At 44.2% G+C, this 12,339-nt stretch overlaps 1 protein-coding gene across 2 annotated transcripts; it reads right to left on the bottom strand.

Annotated features, from left to right (window-relative positions):
• Window positions 1-1,029: 1,029 nt before the first annotated feature.
• Window positions 1,030-9,650, bottom strand: DDX52 (DExD-box helicase 52). Of its 2 annotated transcripts, XM_075517960.1 has the most exons (15): window positions 9,525-9,650; window positions 9,099-9,339; window positions 8,633-8,763; window positions 8,246-8,431; window positions 7,808-7,951; window positions 7,040-7,151; window positions 6,662-6,734; window positions 6,306-6,509; window positions 5,842-5,932; window positions 5,191-5,313; window positions 4,811-4,961; window positions 4,348-4,423; window positions 3,428-3,499; window positions 2,678-2,770; window positions 1,030-2,088 (listed from the first exon to the last, which is right to left on the bottom strand). In XM_075517960.1, the coding sequence occupies exons 1-15, from the start codon at window positions 9,609-9,611 to the stop codon at window positions 2,001-2,003; spliced, it is 1,872 nt and encodes a 623-aa protein (XP_075374075.1). In that variant the 5' UTR covers window positions 9,612-9,650; the 3' UTR covers window positions 1,030-2,000. The 2 variants fall into 2 exon arrangements, with proteins under 2 accessions (XP_075374075.1, XP_075374076.1); XM_075517961.1 differs by lacking the exon at window positions 3,428-3,499.
• Between the last annotated feature and the right edge of the window lie 2,689 nt (window positions 9,651-12,339).

Here is a 12,339-nt window from a genome sequence, read left to right as displayed (position 1 = left end):
GGCGGCGGCTTCCGGGGCCGGGCCCAGTCGCGGCCCGCCCACGGCCCGGCCCCACGGCCCGGCCCGGCCCCACGGCCCGGCCTGGCCTGACGGGGAGCGGCCGCGGCGGGAACACGCAGCCGGGCGGGCGCGGACGCGCAACCGGGGCGACGCCGGCCTGAAGAGAGAGGGGCCCTGCCTTCTCCTCACGCACGCTTTTAAAATCGAGGCTGGGTGTTGGTAAAGCCAACTTCAGGCACCTAAAACCTCTTTTCCGTGGAAAAGTGCCGCCCTCCCCCCCAAACATCAAGGGGGCCCCAGGGCTGACCTGGAACCCAGCTCAGCTCTCCCCCACAGCTGCTGCTGAGGGCACGGGAAGTATTACTTTATTATGTGGTAACTGGGCCAGCCGAAAACCTCAGAAATATCGTAAAATAAGATATTTTTTTTAATTATTTACATGGAAAAAATGATTTACTAGAGAGTCATACAGTTGTGCAGAAGCAGTTCCTCGCTGTAAGGTCAGCCAAAGCTTGCTAAAACACATGACGAAGCATGGAAGTTCTGGAGTTGTTCTTTTGTTTGGTGTAACGGCTTCTCAGCACTTCACAGGGGAGTAAACGTCTCGCTAAGCTACCGCTCAGCGTCAGAAATCACATTAAAATCAAACCCTGTCTTAGAGAAAGAGCTAGATGAAATTTAAGCTCTCATTTTAAAACTAAGTCCCTCAGAAAGAGAACTGTAGCATCTTCTAGCACCCTGCTATACAAGATGAAGACGCTCACGATTCGAAAGCTGTTTTCTGCCCTGCTACTGTAATAAGCACATCTATTCCAGGTATTAGCAGTGCCTTTAAAGGCAAATATTAGTAATTTCTCACTCAAATTGTTAAACATATTCCACATCATACCTGTCATCAGTATTTATCAGAATATACAACTGTGGTTTTATTAAAATACAGGCAAACTTGTTCATAGATGTCAAAATGAAGATATCAGTTCCCATATAACCCAAATAGAAGATGCAATTCTACAAACCAAACAAAGGAATAAGCAAAACAGGATGCAGAGTCTTCATCGGTTTCTCACAAAACTTCACAGTTGTCACCTGGGCAGAGCAATTAACAGTGCTCTGCTGTAAATGAGTTACACAGACCTGGGATCCATTCCCAATTGCATTAAGTATGACCAAGCAGGAAGACAATCCTGTACAGGAACGCTTGCTTAAAGAAGGATTATAGTCTAATGGAGAAGCCATTCCTGCATTACCGGAATTCTGACACAACAGTGGACTGAGAACACAGATAGCAGATGAGGAGGTGGAAAACACGAGGAGCCTGGCCTTTTTGTCTAATAGCTACGGAATAATGCCTGCAGACTTGTTCCATCAAGGCTGTGTAGACAGACAGGTACCTGTATTAGAATCTTTTATGACCTTGTTTATTCTGTTTTGAGACTTAAATATGAAACAGTACAAAATTACTAGAGTTTACAGACAGGTAAAGTATTAGTTACTTTAGAATGACTTTATAGAAGCAAAAAAGTAGGAGGAGCGAGGCTTTACCTTCACATACAATACAAGCAGGTTTGGTTTGTTTTTAATGTGTCCAGGGAAGTTTTTGACAGCTGTATTTATCAAGCCTAACAGTAAGCTCTGTGTGTTTTCTGCCACTGAATCTTCTGGAAGTCTGACAAACATATTAGGGATGATCTGAACACAGAACCAACAGTATTTCCAAGAAGTAATACAAAACTGCGTGATAGTAACACAAACAGCTGCTATTGTGTTCAGAAACACAAGGCATTTACTGCAAGAGCACACTCTGCAGCTTCTATAAGAAGCATTCAGGAATTCTCTCCTGGTATTTCAGTAGAGACTTTCTTGCATGTAAACATCCATCCTCCCCCAGAAGGAAACATAAGAAATCTTTTTCTCCCTTCCTCTTTGCCACTATCTTCATTCTTTTGTTCTTCAGTATGGACGTAGGTGTCAGGCCCAGCTCATGAGCAGTCCACTGCTATTCAGCTTTTTGCAACAGTCTGTAATTTACTGCCACTTTTATCTTCTTTAACTTTCTTTTTATCTGTAGTATTTTCTTTTGTAGTTTTCCTACAAGAAACACAGTGCAGACCAAGACACCTGAACATTATACACAAAAAAAGATGAAGTATAGTGACACAGACATCAGTTGTTTTATATCATATTAGTACAGCTGAACATAAATCCTTCAGTAGCAGCACTCCAAAGCGTGGGTAATGGTGTTCTTTATGACCATTTCTACTGTACCAAACTGCTATGTGCCAATCTTCTGTGAGCTCCAGTCATTACAACTTAAGATCTGCTTCTTGTATTAATACTCCATGTATTAATACTCCATGCATTACAATCAAAGGCATCCCTTTGCCAGAAGAGAAGCAGGTAGGTTCTGCCAAATGATAGCTAGTCTGAAGTCTGGCTTCAAGGCCAGGTGTTTAAGCTCAGCTTGCTATCACCTGATACATGGCACCATGTAAGGCAAAGTGATGGTATTAATCCAATTTCCAGTAGACGGATATTGACACTAAAACTTCACCATCACTAAAATCATTATGATTGAGTGGTCCATCCAAATGAGTTATCGGTTATTTTGGAGGAAGCTTGCTGCGCCTTTTCTGGATAAATAGCATCTCTTACCTCCTCTTGAGAAAAACCTACTTACCTTTTTCTTTTGGCTTTTTTTAAGAAGCACTGAGGGGTGGTACAAATGGATTCTCTTGTCAATGGCTTTTTAATGAATTTCTTCTTTTGTTTGCTAACAACAACATTTAGTAAAGAAGGATTAAATTACTTTAAAGGGCAAAAACTAATACCTAATACCTATTTACTAAAAGTAAATAAAACAGATGATGAAAACCTTTACTGGTTGTTAGGGATTTATGCGTCTGATTATATTTTTAGCATTGTTTATTCCAAGATTAGTTCAGCCACGTTGTCTCCAAGACATTCAAACAAACTTTAGTTTAATATAAGTCTAATATATACAAGGATTTCTAGTTTTAGAAACTATTAGAAGTTATGAAAAAGAAGCACTAATTTTAAAAGTACTGATCTATATGCACACACCCCTACAACAATTTTTCTAAAAGGTAACTCAAAAGAGTAAAGGGCTTTCTTTCATGTATCAGAAGCCCAATTCATGAGTATGGGCCTGGGAAGTCTAAAGCAGATTTCAGGGAACTCATAGAAAAATAGTTAACTCCAGGAAAACTGGAAGTCAAAAATTCTTTTTTGTTTCTGTTTTTGTCTGGGTAAAAAAATGCCACCCCCACCCTGTCTAAAATTCCTTTTGCAGCTAAACTGCAATTATATGGCAAACAACTAGATCTTGTGTAACACTTACACACCCAGCACCACTCATGCAGGCTTTTAAAATGGGAAACAAACTGGTAGAGTATTCAAATGAACATACCTTTGCAGTTTGGGAAAGTGTTTTATGTAGTCTGGCACAGGACAGCCAGCTCGCTGAATAACACTGGCTATACTGGAAAGGAGAGGAGGGAAGAGATTAACTCTGGCAGCGAGTGCTTGGACAACAGATAAGCATCTTCTGTGGAAGACAGCAATCCCTCATCTGGCTGTTTTCTTGTTGGGTTTTTGTTTTGTTGTGGTTTTTTTAAAGCAAGAAATAAAGACGCAAAAGCAAGTTTGAAGTAAGGCGAGGAAGAAACAAAAAGACACAAAAGGCTTAACTGAAACTAATGACTCCATTTGGATAGTTTAAACACATTGAAACTCTAGGTGAGTACAGTCTTCAAGGAGATGAAGAAAAAGCAGTAAGCCAAAACAGAGAATCATATCAAGTAATTTTGGACCGAGCAAGTTAAAGAATTGGATTAAAAAAACCTAAGGCACAGCATGAGGTAGTCATACTTTCTACGTGGCAAATGATTCAGGAAAACCAGAACAAGAGCAAAGTTAGTTGTAAAGACTGTTGAACCTGCCCTTTAGCGAGGTTCAAGTCAGAATAACCGAGTTTCACTGAAAGGTGCTACCAAGTAAGCCATCACATTGTCATTACTGGCAACATGACGGAAAGAAGTGAAAGGAGGCTAGTTTCTCTCTTGCTGCACTAGTGAAAGGCTTCAAAAAGAAACCTTAACATTAAAATGTCCTCAGTCTTTCCCATACTGTGGTACCAACTTGCAGTTCCACCATGCTGATGCAGAGTTCTCTCTCTCTATTTGCAAGACCTTTTTACAGCAGCATGGGGTTTCCAGAGCATGGCAATACTGGGCTTACGAGGTGCGTGGTACCAGACAACCATATGGTTCAGCAGTACACTACACAGAACACAAAAAACATTTTTGCTATATCATGTTTCCGATTTACCTCCTTAATAAAGGTTTATCATCTTCTGTAAAGAAAGTGACTGCTTTTCCCGTGTGCCCTGCTCTTCCAGTACGACCTGTCAAACACAAATTTTGCAAAGAGTAGAGATTTTACTTTAAATATCTCCCTTTATTCTATTCCTCTTCACAGCCCCAGCCTCCTGATGTGTGTTAGTATACTAAGCATACAACCAAGCAGCCGATCCCCAAAGATGGTTCCTATTGAATGAAAGCACAGGTATGTCTGAAGCATCTAAATATTTAAGGTTCGTAGAAGACTGACAAAAAGTAACGCAGTTTTACTGAAAGTTGAACCCAGATATAACCTGGCTCAAGTGATGTAGAAGCTGGTGCTGCAGCAACAGAGCAGGCTTGGTTTCAGGATTTTTGCTCATGCACAAGAGCATCTACATCAAAGATCTAGGAAATGAGAAAAAGAACATGATTTGTGAACAATCACTCACCTATCCTGTGGATGTATTCCACCGCACTCGTTGGCAAATCATAATTAATGACCATATTCACGCCTTTGAAGTCAATCCCTCGAGCTAGCAAGGCTGAGCAGATGAGCACCCAGATCTTCCCAGCTCTGAAACTGTGTACTACGTTATCTCTCTAGGAAAAGAAAAAAAAAGGCACTTGGAAACAGCCTAATAAGCAATTTGAGAAAGGAGGTGATGAACTTGTTTCCTGAAAGTTGTCATGATGTTACCAAATAAAATGAAACCTCTAAACAAAAACCTGCAGTAATTTACTGTCAAAGTTACCTGAAGTTACACTGGAAAGAAAGGTAAAAGCAAGAGTGCTGTAAAGTGTTTCTTGAGAAGAAATTATATCCTCCTACCTGTTGCTGAGTTTTATCTGCATGGATGACATCCACGTTGATGCCTTCATAAATAAGTTCATGGAAAAGTTCTTTAGCCCTCTCAATAGACTGTACAAAAACAAGGACCGGAGGAGCAAAACCCTGCAACAGAATAAGCTTGTCTAAGGTTCAAGTCCTTTTCCTACCATTATTGGTTACAGACACTGAGCTACTAAAGAGACTTAACCAGCCCCGGTATTTGACATCTCAGAGAATGATTTTTTTTTTTTTTTTTGACTAGCCAAATCTTTGGGAGTCAGAACTAAGCAAGTTCAGCTCCATTGCCTTTGATGGAATGGTTCCTAACTTAAGCGTCAGGCTGCATTTTAATCACAGAAACAGATTTTTTTTTTTTCCACCGAGCGCAAAGAACCCACTCACACTGCCAAGTAAAATTAAACAGACTCTTAATACAAACTGCTCCTAGGCAAGACTCAAATGTATAACCAAGAACGGGGAACGCTCTGTTTTCATAGGTCGGGTACTTACTCTTCCTCTTGTACAGCAGATTTGGACAATGGTTTAACATGTGTCACAGAGAAGTCTTTGCCCTGGGAAATTATGAACCTCTGACAGAACACACAGCTCAGTTCAGAAGCAAGCAGAACGTACTCAATCTCTCCAAATTACCTTTTTAACGAGCTCTCTCATTGCCGTTAGTTTTCCTGTCTCAGATCCAACAAACAATAGCTCTTGTTCTACTGTCTCCGCTGCAGAGTTTCTGAAACCAGAAATCCAACAGAAGCGTGCTACTGTTCAGACTTTATTTATATATTTATAAACACTAAAACCATAAAATATTACTCAAGATGAATATTACCTGAATGAGAAATCTTGCATGACAAAATTATTTCACCAGTACATGCTTCTAAGATTAATGTTTATTTGATGACAAAGTAATGGGTAGAAGAAAACACCTTCCCCAGTATGTGAGAAAGATCTGTATGCCTACACAATTTTTTCTGGAGAAACAACCTGCGGTGCTAAGACTAACAACAGAGACATACAACCAAGCAGACCGCTGACGCAAAGAAAGCAAACAATTTACCCAGGAAAGGGAAAAACCGCAAGTCAGAGTACAACTGCACACCTACCTTGCTCCAACAGACACCAGAACAACGCTGTCAAGGTTGAGTTTACACCATTCCTCTACATCATGTGCAAAGGTTGCGCTGAACAAGGCTCTTCTCACCACGTGGGACGTGCATGCCAGGAAGATGGAGGCCAGCTGATCTCGGAACCCCGACTTCCCGTCTTCAAACAATTTGTCCGACTCATCCACCACCAGCCACTCCACACTAGGAACAGAGAGGTTTTCTTTCCACTAAGAGTCACTTGTAGAGAAGGCAAAAGTTCTAATAGACCATCACAGATGCAAGGACTACGCACGCATCTGCTTTTCAGTGGCAAAGCTAGTATCAAATCTGGCTTTGCTAAAGACTCTCAGTACCTGGTCAAGTCTATTCCTGGAGGATCTTGTTTCAGCAAATAAATGAGTCTGTTTGGAGTAGTAACTAGTATATCTATAGGAGGAGGGAAAAAAAAAAAAAAGGGCAAAACATTAAAAAAGACACAAAATAAACTAGACTAACAGAGCCCTGAGAAACCCAAGTTCCAATCCAAGCTGCCAGAGGTACAATTTAACAGGGTCCACTGTCAGGCTCACTTCCTATCTCTTCCATGCCAGCTACTTTTTTTAGTGTTGAGCAATAGATTGCACGTCTTGAGTGGTATTAACCAATCTCTTTAAAACCACACAGGCCAGCAGAGAAAAGCCAGTGACAGTTTTTAAGTTTTCAGAAGTATTTCAAGTAGTTAAAACAATTACCAAATTTCTTAGAAGACTTGGGCCCAAATTTCTTTGCTGCTTCAGCTGCCTTGTGGATCATATGTATTCTGAAGCCCGTCCCCTCAGCCAACTTCACCAGCTCCCGATGTGTCTGAAAAGGCAGCAACAGAGACTAAATCTTCAAAGCAACCCCGTTAGCTTTTCTGACCAGAAAAACTGCAGGCAATCTCTAAGTTACAGTTTCAAACATCACCCCAATTTCAGTGTAAAGAGAAAGCTGTCTAGTCTTCTTAGTATAATAAAATGCAGCTTTCTAACACATATTATTCACTCGGAAGTTCTCACGGGTCTGACTACCATATTTTAACTCTAATGATGTAGCTCCCATAAGTCCCCTCTCCTGTTTGAATAAAAATGGAACTCTGCCCAAAGTTGTAATTTTTATTTCAGTTTAATAACAAAGCTTCAAAATAAAGTTATTCATAGAAATTCTGTGTTTGGCACAAACAGATAAATCTCTTGCAGCAACCTCAAATATGAAGGTAGGCATTAGGAGCACCTAAGCACTGGGCAGTTTTAAAATAGGATCAAAGAATCTTGAGCCTCTAATCCAATCATCTAGATTAGACTAAGATAGTAGATATGTAGCTATTTCACAGAAGACAAAAGACACATTTAATTTAGCTTTTTCTGATATCTGAGGGTAATAAAGGAAAAAAGTATTTACTAAGCTGCTATTCTACTGATTCAGAGCGAAACTTTGAAGTACATCAATATGACAACAACCCCTTTCCCCTTAATGCACACCTGGCTAGCAAGTTCCCGGGTAGGCGATATGATCAGCGCTCTGAATCCTTTGTTCCTAGGTTGTTTCAGATGTGTCAAGAGAGGAATACAAAATGCCAGTGTCTTTCCAGACCCAGTAGGAGCTGAAGCTAGAAGTTCCCGACCCTGTAAGAAAAACAAGAAGGGTGTTATATTTTACTAGAAAAAAAAGAGGGGGGAAAAAAAAAAACCCAACCCCCCCAAAAATCACATTCATGTAAATATTAATCCTACAAACTAACCCAAAATACCTCAGTGAAAGCACAGCTCAAGAATACTGTAATGGCTAAGTATTGAACTTCGATGCAGTCAATGTATCTCTAAAGCTGTGAAACTAACCACTGCCGTGACCCTAAAGAGGGGCCGCTCTCCACATTTTGCCATACTCCATAGAATAAAATGCAGTTCCAGAAAACGTACATGAAGCATGACAGGAATAGCCTGCATCTGGATTGGTGTTGGGACCTGGAAGCCAGCAGCTTGAATATTCTCCATGATTTTAGGGTGGACTTTGTATTCCTTTTGAAGTTGATCAAACGTGGCAACTGGGTCGGGAAGATCTGTTCCTTGAACATTAATCTTGTGTTGATTTCTGAAGCGGTTTATCTAAAAGACAAAAGACGAACTCTTTCTTTCTTTCTTTGACAGCATAAAGCTAAACATATACGGATTCATCTTCCGGTTATTTTCCCCATACTCAGTAACCCGTCTCCCAAGAGAAACTACCATAAACGAACCTCAATTTTCAGATGAAACACCCACAGAAACCAAGTGATCTGTTGCTACATTAGAATTCTGTGGTCCCACCTTTTCTCTTCTCAAGCGTTCAAGTTTTTCTGCAGTAGGTTTTTTGTCTTTTGCATCTTCGAACTTTGCTTCCAGAGAGGACATCCACTTGATTCCATTACTTTCTGACAACTCTGGCATTGATGCTGCTTCTGGAAGTTTCAAAAAGAATTGAGATTCCATTAGTAAAATCCAATCAAAGATTAGTTGGTAAAAAAGGTCACCTCAAAACCTTTTTTGTCTCATTTTCACTAAAGTGAATGAAGACTCCAGAAGGATGGCAAACACATCTTCACGCCTTAACATTGAATCTTGGCCCAATTATTTTATCAGCTCTGACGCAGGCCGGCCAAAGAACCCAGAATCCTCTTTTTTTCTGGTAAAATGACCTACCGTACCTGCAGGTTCAAAGCAAACGGAAACAAGCAAGAAGCACAAACTACATCAGAGTATTCTGTCTGGGGCACACACACATATATATAAATACCTCGTGTCTTTTTCTTTTTTCTTTTCCCTTCACTGCTTTCTGCAGTTCTTTTTCTCTTTCCTGCCACCTCTCCGTCGTTATTCCCTGCTCCATCCTCCTTCTGCTGCTCTCCACCCTTCGCCTCCTCTCCAGCCCCTCCGAGCCCCCAGCCTTCCTCCGCAGACCTCAGAGGAGCTCCCTCCTTGCGCCCGAAGAAGTCGAGGCTCTCCAGCGAGACGCTGCCGCCGCTCCCCTTTATCACCTGGGAGAGAGAGCAGGGAAAGCGGTGAGACGCCCCGGCCAGACCCCAGCGCCTCCCCGACCGCTACCGCAGGGCCGCAGGTAGGCCCGAGGGCCCGCCGCAAGGAAGGGACGAGGCCTGGAGACCCGCGTCGCGGAGGGAACGGGGCCCAGACCCGTCCCAGCCTCCCTCCGGTAGCGCCTCACCCCGAAGCGCCGCGCATCTTGCCCGAAGCGCCGCACATCAAACCGGGCACCGGCACCCAACCGCCGGAACAGCTCTTGTGCCTCCATGCTGCCGCACACCCAACACCCCCCGCGGCGCCCCCGGAAGTAGCGAGCACTTCCGAGGGCGCGGAGGCGGGGCCGAGCCGGTGCCTTGGCTGCGTATCATAGCAACCACCCCGCGGAGTGTCATGGCGCCGCGCTGCCATGGTAACCGCGCCGTTAGGCTGCGCCGGGCCGCGCTCCGCTGTAGGCCGCAACAGGCCGGGACACCGGGAGAAGCCAGCCCGCCGCGGGCACGGCCGTCCCCACAGCCCGAGGGCGAAGGCAGCGACCCCTTCCCCGCTGCAGAGGCCGACCCCAGCCCCGGGGGGTTGCTCCGGGGCAGCAGTGTGGCTGTGGGGGGACCCACAGCAGGGTGGTGTTTATTGATGCTCTGTTTCCTTTTTTTTTTTTTTTTTTTAAATTTTGAATCATTTGCGTGGGGTCTAAACGCATCAGAAATATCCGATCTGGCATATAAGCCATAAAACTGTTCTACATCTTTATAGGCCGATGGCGGCGTTTTGTCCTTTTGTGTATTCCTGATGGCGAGTTAATTGCGCTGACTGCTTCAGCTAGTTTTAAGGAACCGCTCAGCTGAATAAGAGGACAAAAGCTTTTGTGGGAAGTTTTTGTTCGCACATGTCTGTGCTTTGGTGATTTACAGTATCATTAGCTGGTCTCAAAGGACTGACCTCTCTTCTATCCATCACAGCCCCAGCAAGTAGAGATTATCAGCTCCGTTGGGCACAACCACTCTGCCTCTTGGAGTTGTAAACTTAGGTCCTAAATATTTCTGAGGAGGCAAACCAGCGGCTTATTAGCACTTTTCATTACCTGGATCATCCCTCGTTTTATATTCTCTTTGTGGATTGACAGGGAGATCCCTTTGTGACCTGCAACAAGTGGCTTTGCCTTTCCCTGGGAAAGCTGAGGAATGTTCTCTCTTGGTTTGATTCAAACCTATTTTGTCAAAAAATACTTAGGGCTCAATCCTGCACTACCCTCCTCATTTTAAGACCCACATCGACAGAGCACTTCAGCGTGCGTTCGACGTGAAGCCGGTTAGCAGTCCCAGTGACACCTAAATTAAAGTCAGGAATGTGCCCAGTTAATTTGTTTATTCCTTGATTTCCACTGATACAATCCGGCCTCACAACTGTGCTTGAAGAAAGGAACGCTAGAGGCAATGGCAGCAGCAACCGAGCAACTGGCTCAGCTGCTCAGGGCAATCAAGAAACTGTGCATAGATTACGATCAGAATTTATTTAATTCGTGTATTTATTCATTATGATAAACTGTGAGACCCAATAGTACAGGTAAGTCTCCTAGTACTCTGTATCAGATCAAACAATACAGATATTTTTTCCTGGTGTTCTTGAAGTAAAACAAACAGAAATCCAATTAAGCAACAACAGCATTACCAAAACTATTTTATGCAATAAAAGTCTCAAGGGCTAAACGTTTACATTGCCGAAGTCCGAGACCCCTAAGAGATACAGGCAATGGCTGCTCCTCCTGTAACGTTCTCTACTTTAATTACAAACTTTGAGATGAAAAATTGCATAAACGCGATCCTCCCCGCAGCCCCTATCTGCCTGATTTATAGCGCTTTTTCTTTGCCAACCTTTTGACTTCCCGGCAGACGGGTGGAAGCAGCCGCACGGAGACCTGGGTGAGTGCAGAGCACCACGGCGCTGACGCTTCCCTCATTTGTGTCCCCGAGCCGAGCCGTTGCCGATGTTGTATTTACAGTGAATAAAGCCAGTGCGGGAGAGAGACTCGACGCCGCGTCCTTCGGGCTGTTCCCGGGCTGAGGCTCTTGCTTTTCCGCTGGGAAAAATGACTAATGGTTGCTGTGAGAGGATGGGGAAGAATGTGGAGGCATTTGTGTAACAAAGAACTATAAATCATCTCCAATATCCATCACTCGCCAAGAGATGCTGTCAGCAGATTCAGGAGTGAGGAAACGGGAAACATTCTCTTCATCAGTCGACTGGGAAATCCCTTTGTGGTCGGAGTAAGGAGCTCTGCTCCCAAGGCAGCAGCGCCGGGTGCCAGGCGGGCAGAAAGCCGTGCGCCAGGAGCGAGGGACCCCCGGCAGGAGCAGCCCCCGGCAGCACGCTCGCATCTTCCAGCACGTGCGGCCCCGGGGCCGAGCTGCCTTACGCCGAAATCGATCTGCCCCGGAGCGGTCGGAGGGGCCAGCGCCAGGACTCGGGCTGTGAGGGGTCATGTGGTGTGTTGGGGGTGAAAGGGAAAAGTCGGTGAAATACAAAAATGGAGCAACTTTTAAGTTAAAGCAAAGCAAAACCGCTCTTGTCACGGCGTTGGGTTTAGCTTTGCTACCCCGGTGCTGCTCTATCAATTACTCGGTGCTAATTGCCAAGTCAGCGCTGACACCAGATGACCAGCCAGGCCTTTGCGGGGTGCACGGGGTGCAGGAGCGCAGGCTGCTCAGCTCAGCCCAGCCACAGACGCGGTGATTAATGCCCCAACAGCCGGATGTAACCTGGGCCATCCTGTTTTATTAGCAGTGCTCGCCAGGCTGGATCTCGATTCCACAAAAGTCAGCTCAAAACTGCACCTGACCTCCAAAACTGATCCCGTATCTGGATCGGCTGGAGCTGATTTCACTCTTTTTCTGTGTTGCTCCTGCTTTGCTGAGCGAGGTGACCTAAAGCCTCCCAGAGGAGGACCCCTCTCAGGTGCACGCTGCGGTAAAACCCCACAAGGCAAAGGATGACTTGCTTTG

The sequence above is a fragment of the Mycteria americana genome, chromosome 15 (genome assembly GCF_035582795.1).
Source record: "Mycteria americana isolate JAX WOST 10 ecotype Jacksonville Zoo and Gardens chromosome 15, USCA_MyAme_1.0, whole genome shotgun sequence".
Classification (NCBI taxonomy): Eukaryota; Metazoa; Chordata; class Aves; order Ciconiiformes; family Ciconiidae; genus Mycteria; species Mycteria americana.
Note: the sequence above shows the minus strand (reverse complement) of the source record. Positions and strands in the feature narration are given on the sequence as shown.

Coding starts and splice junctions, on each gene's coding strand:
- DDX52 (XM_075517960.1), bottom strand. CDS start 9,611: ATGGAGGCACAAGAGCTGTTCCGGCGGTTGGGTGCCGGTGCCCGGTTT. Junction 6,735..7,039: donor CAAGTCTTCTAAGAAATTTG/GTAATTGTTTTA, acceptor CTCCTCCTATAG/ATATACTAGTTACTACTCCA. Junction 3,500..4,347: donor GATAAACCTTTATTAAGGAG/GTAAATCGGAAA, acceptor TCTCCTTTCCAG/TATAGCCAGTGTTATTCAGC.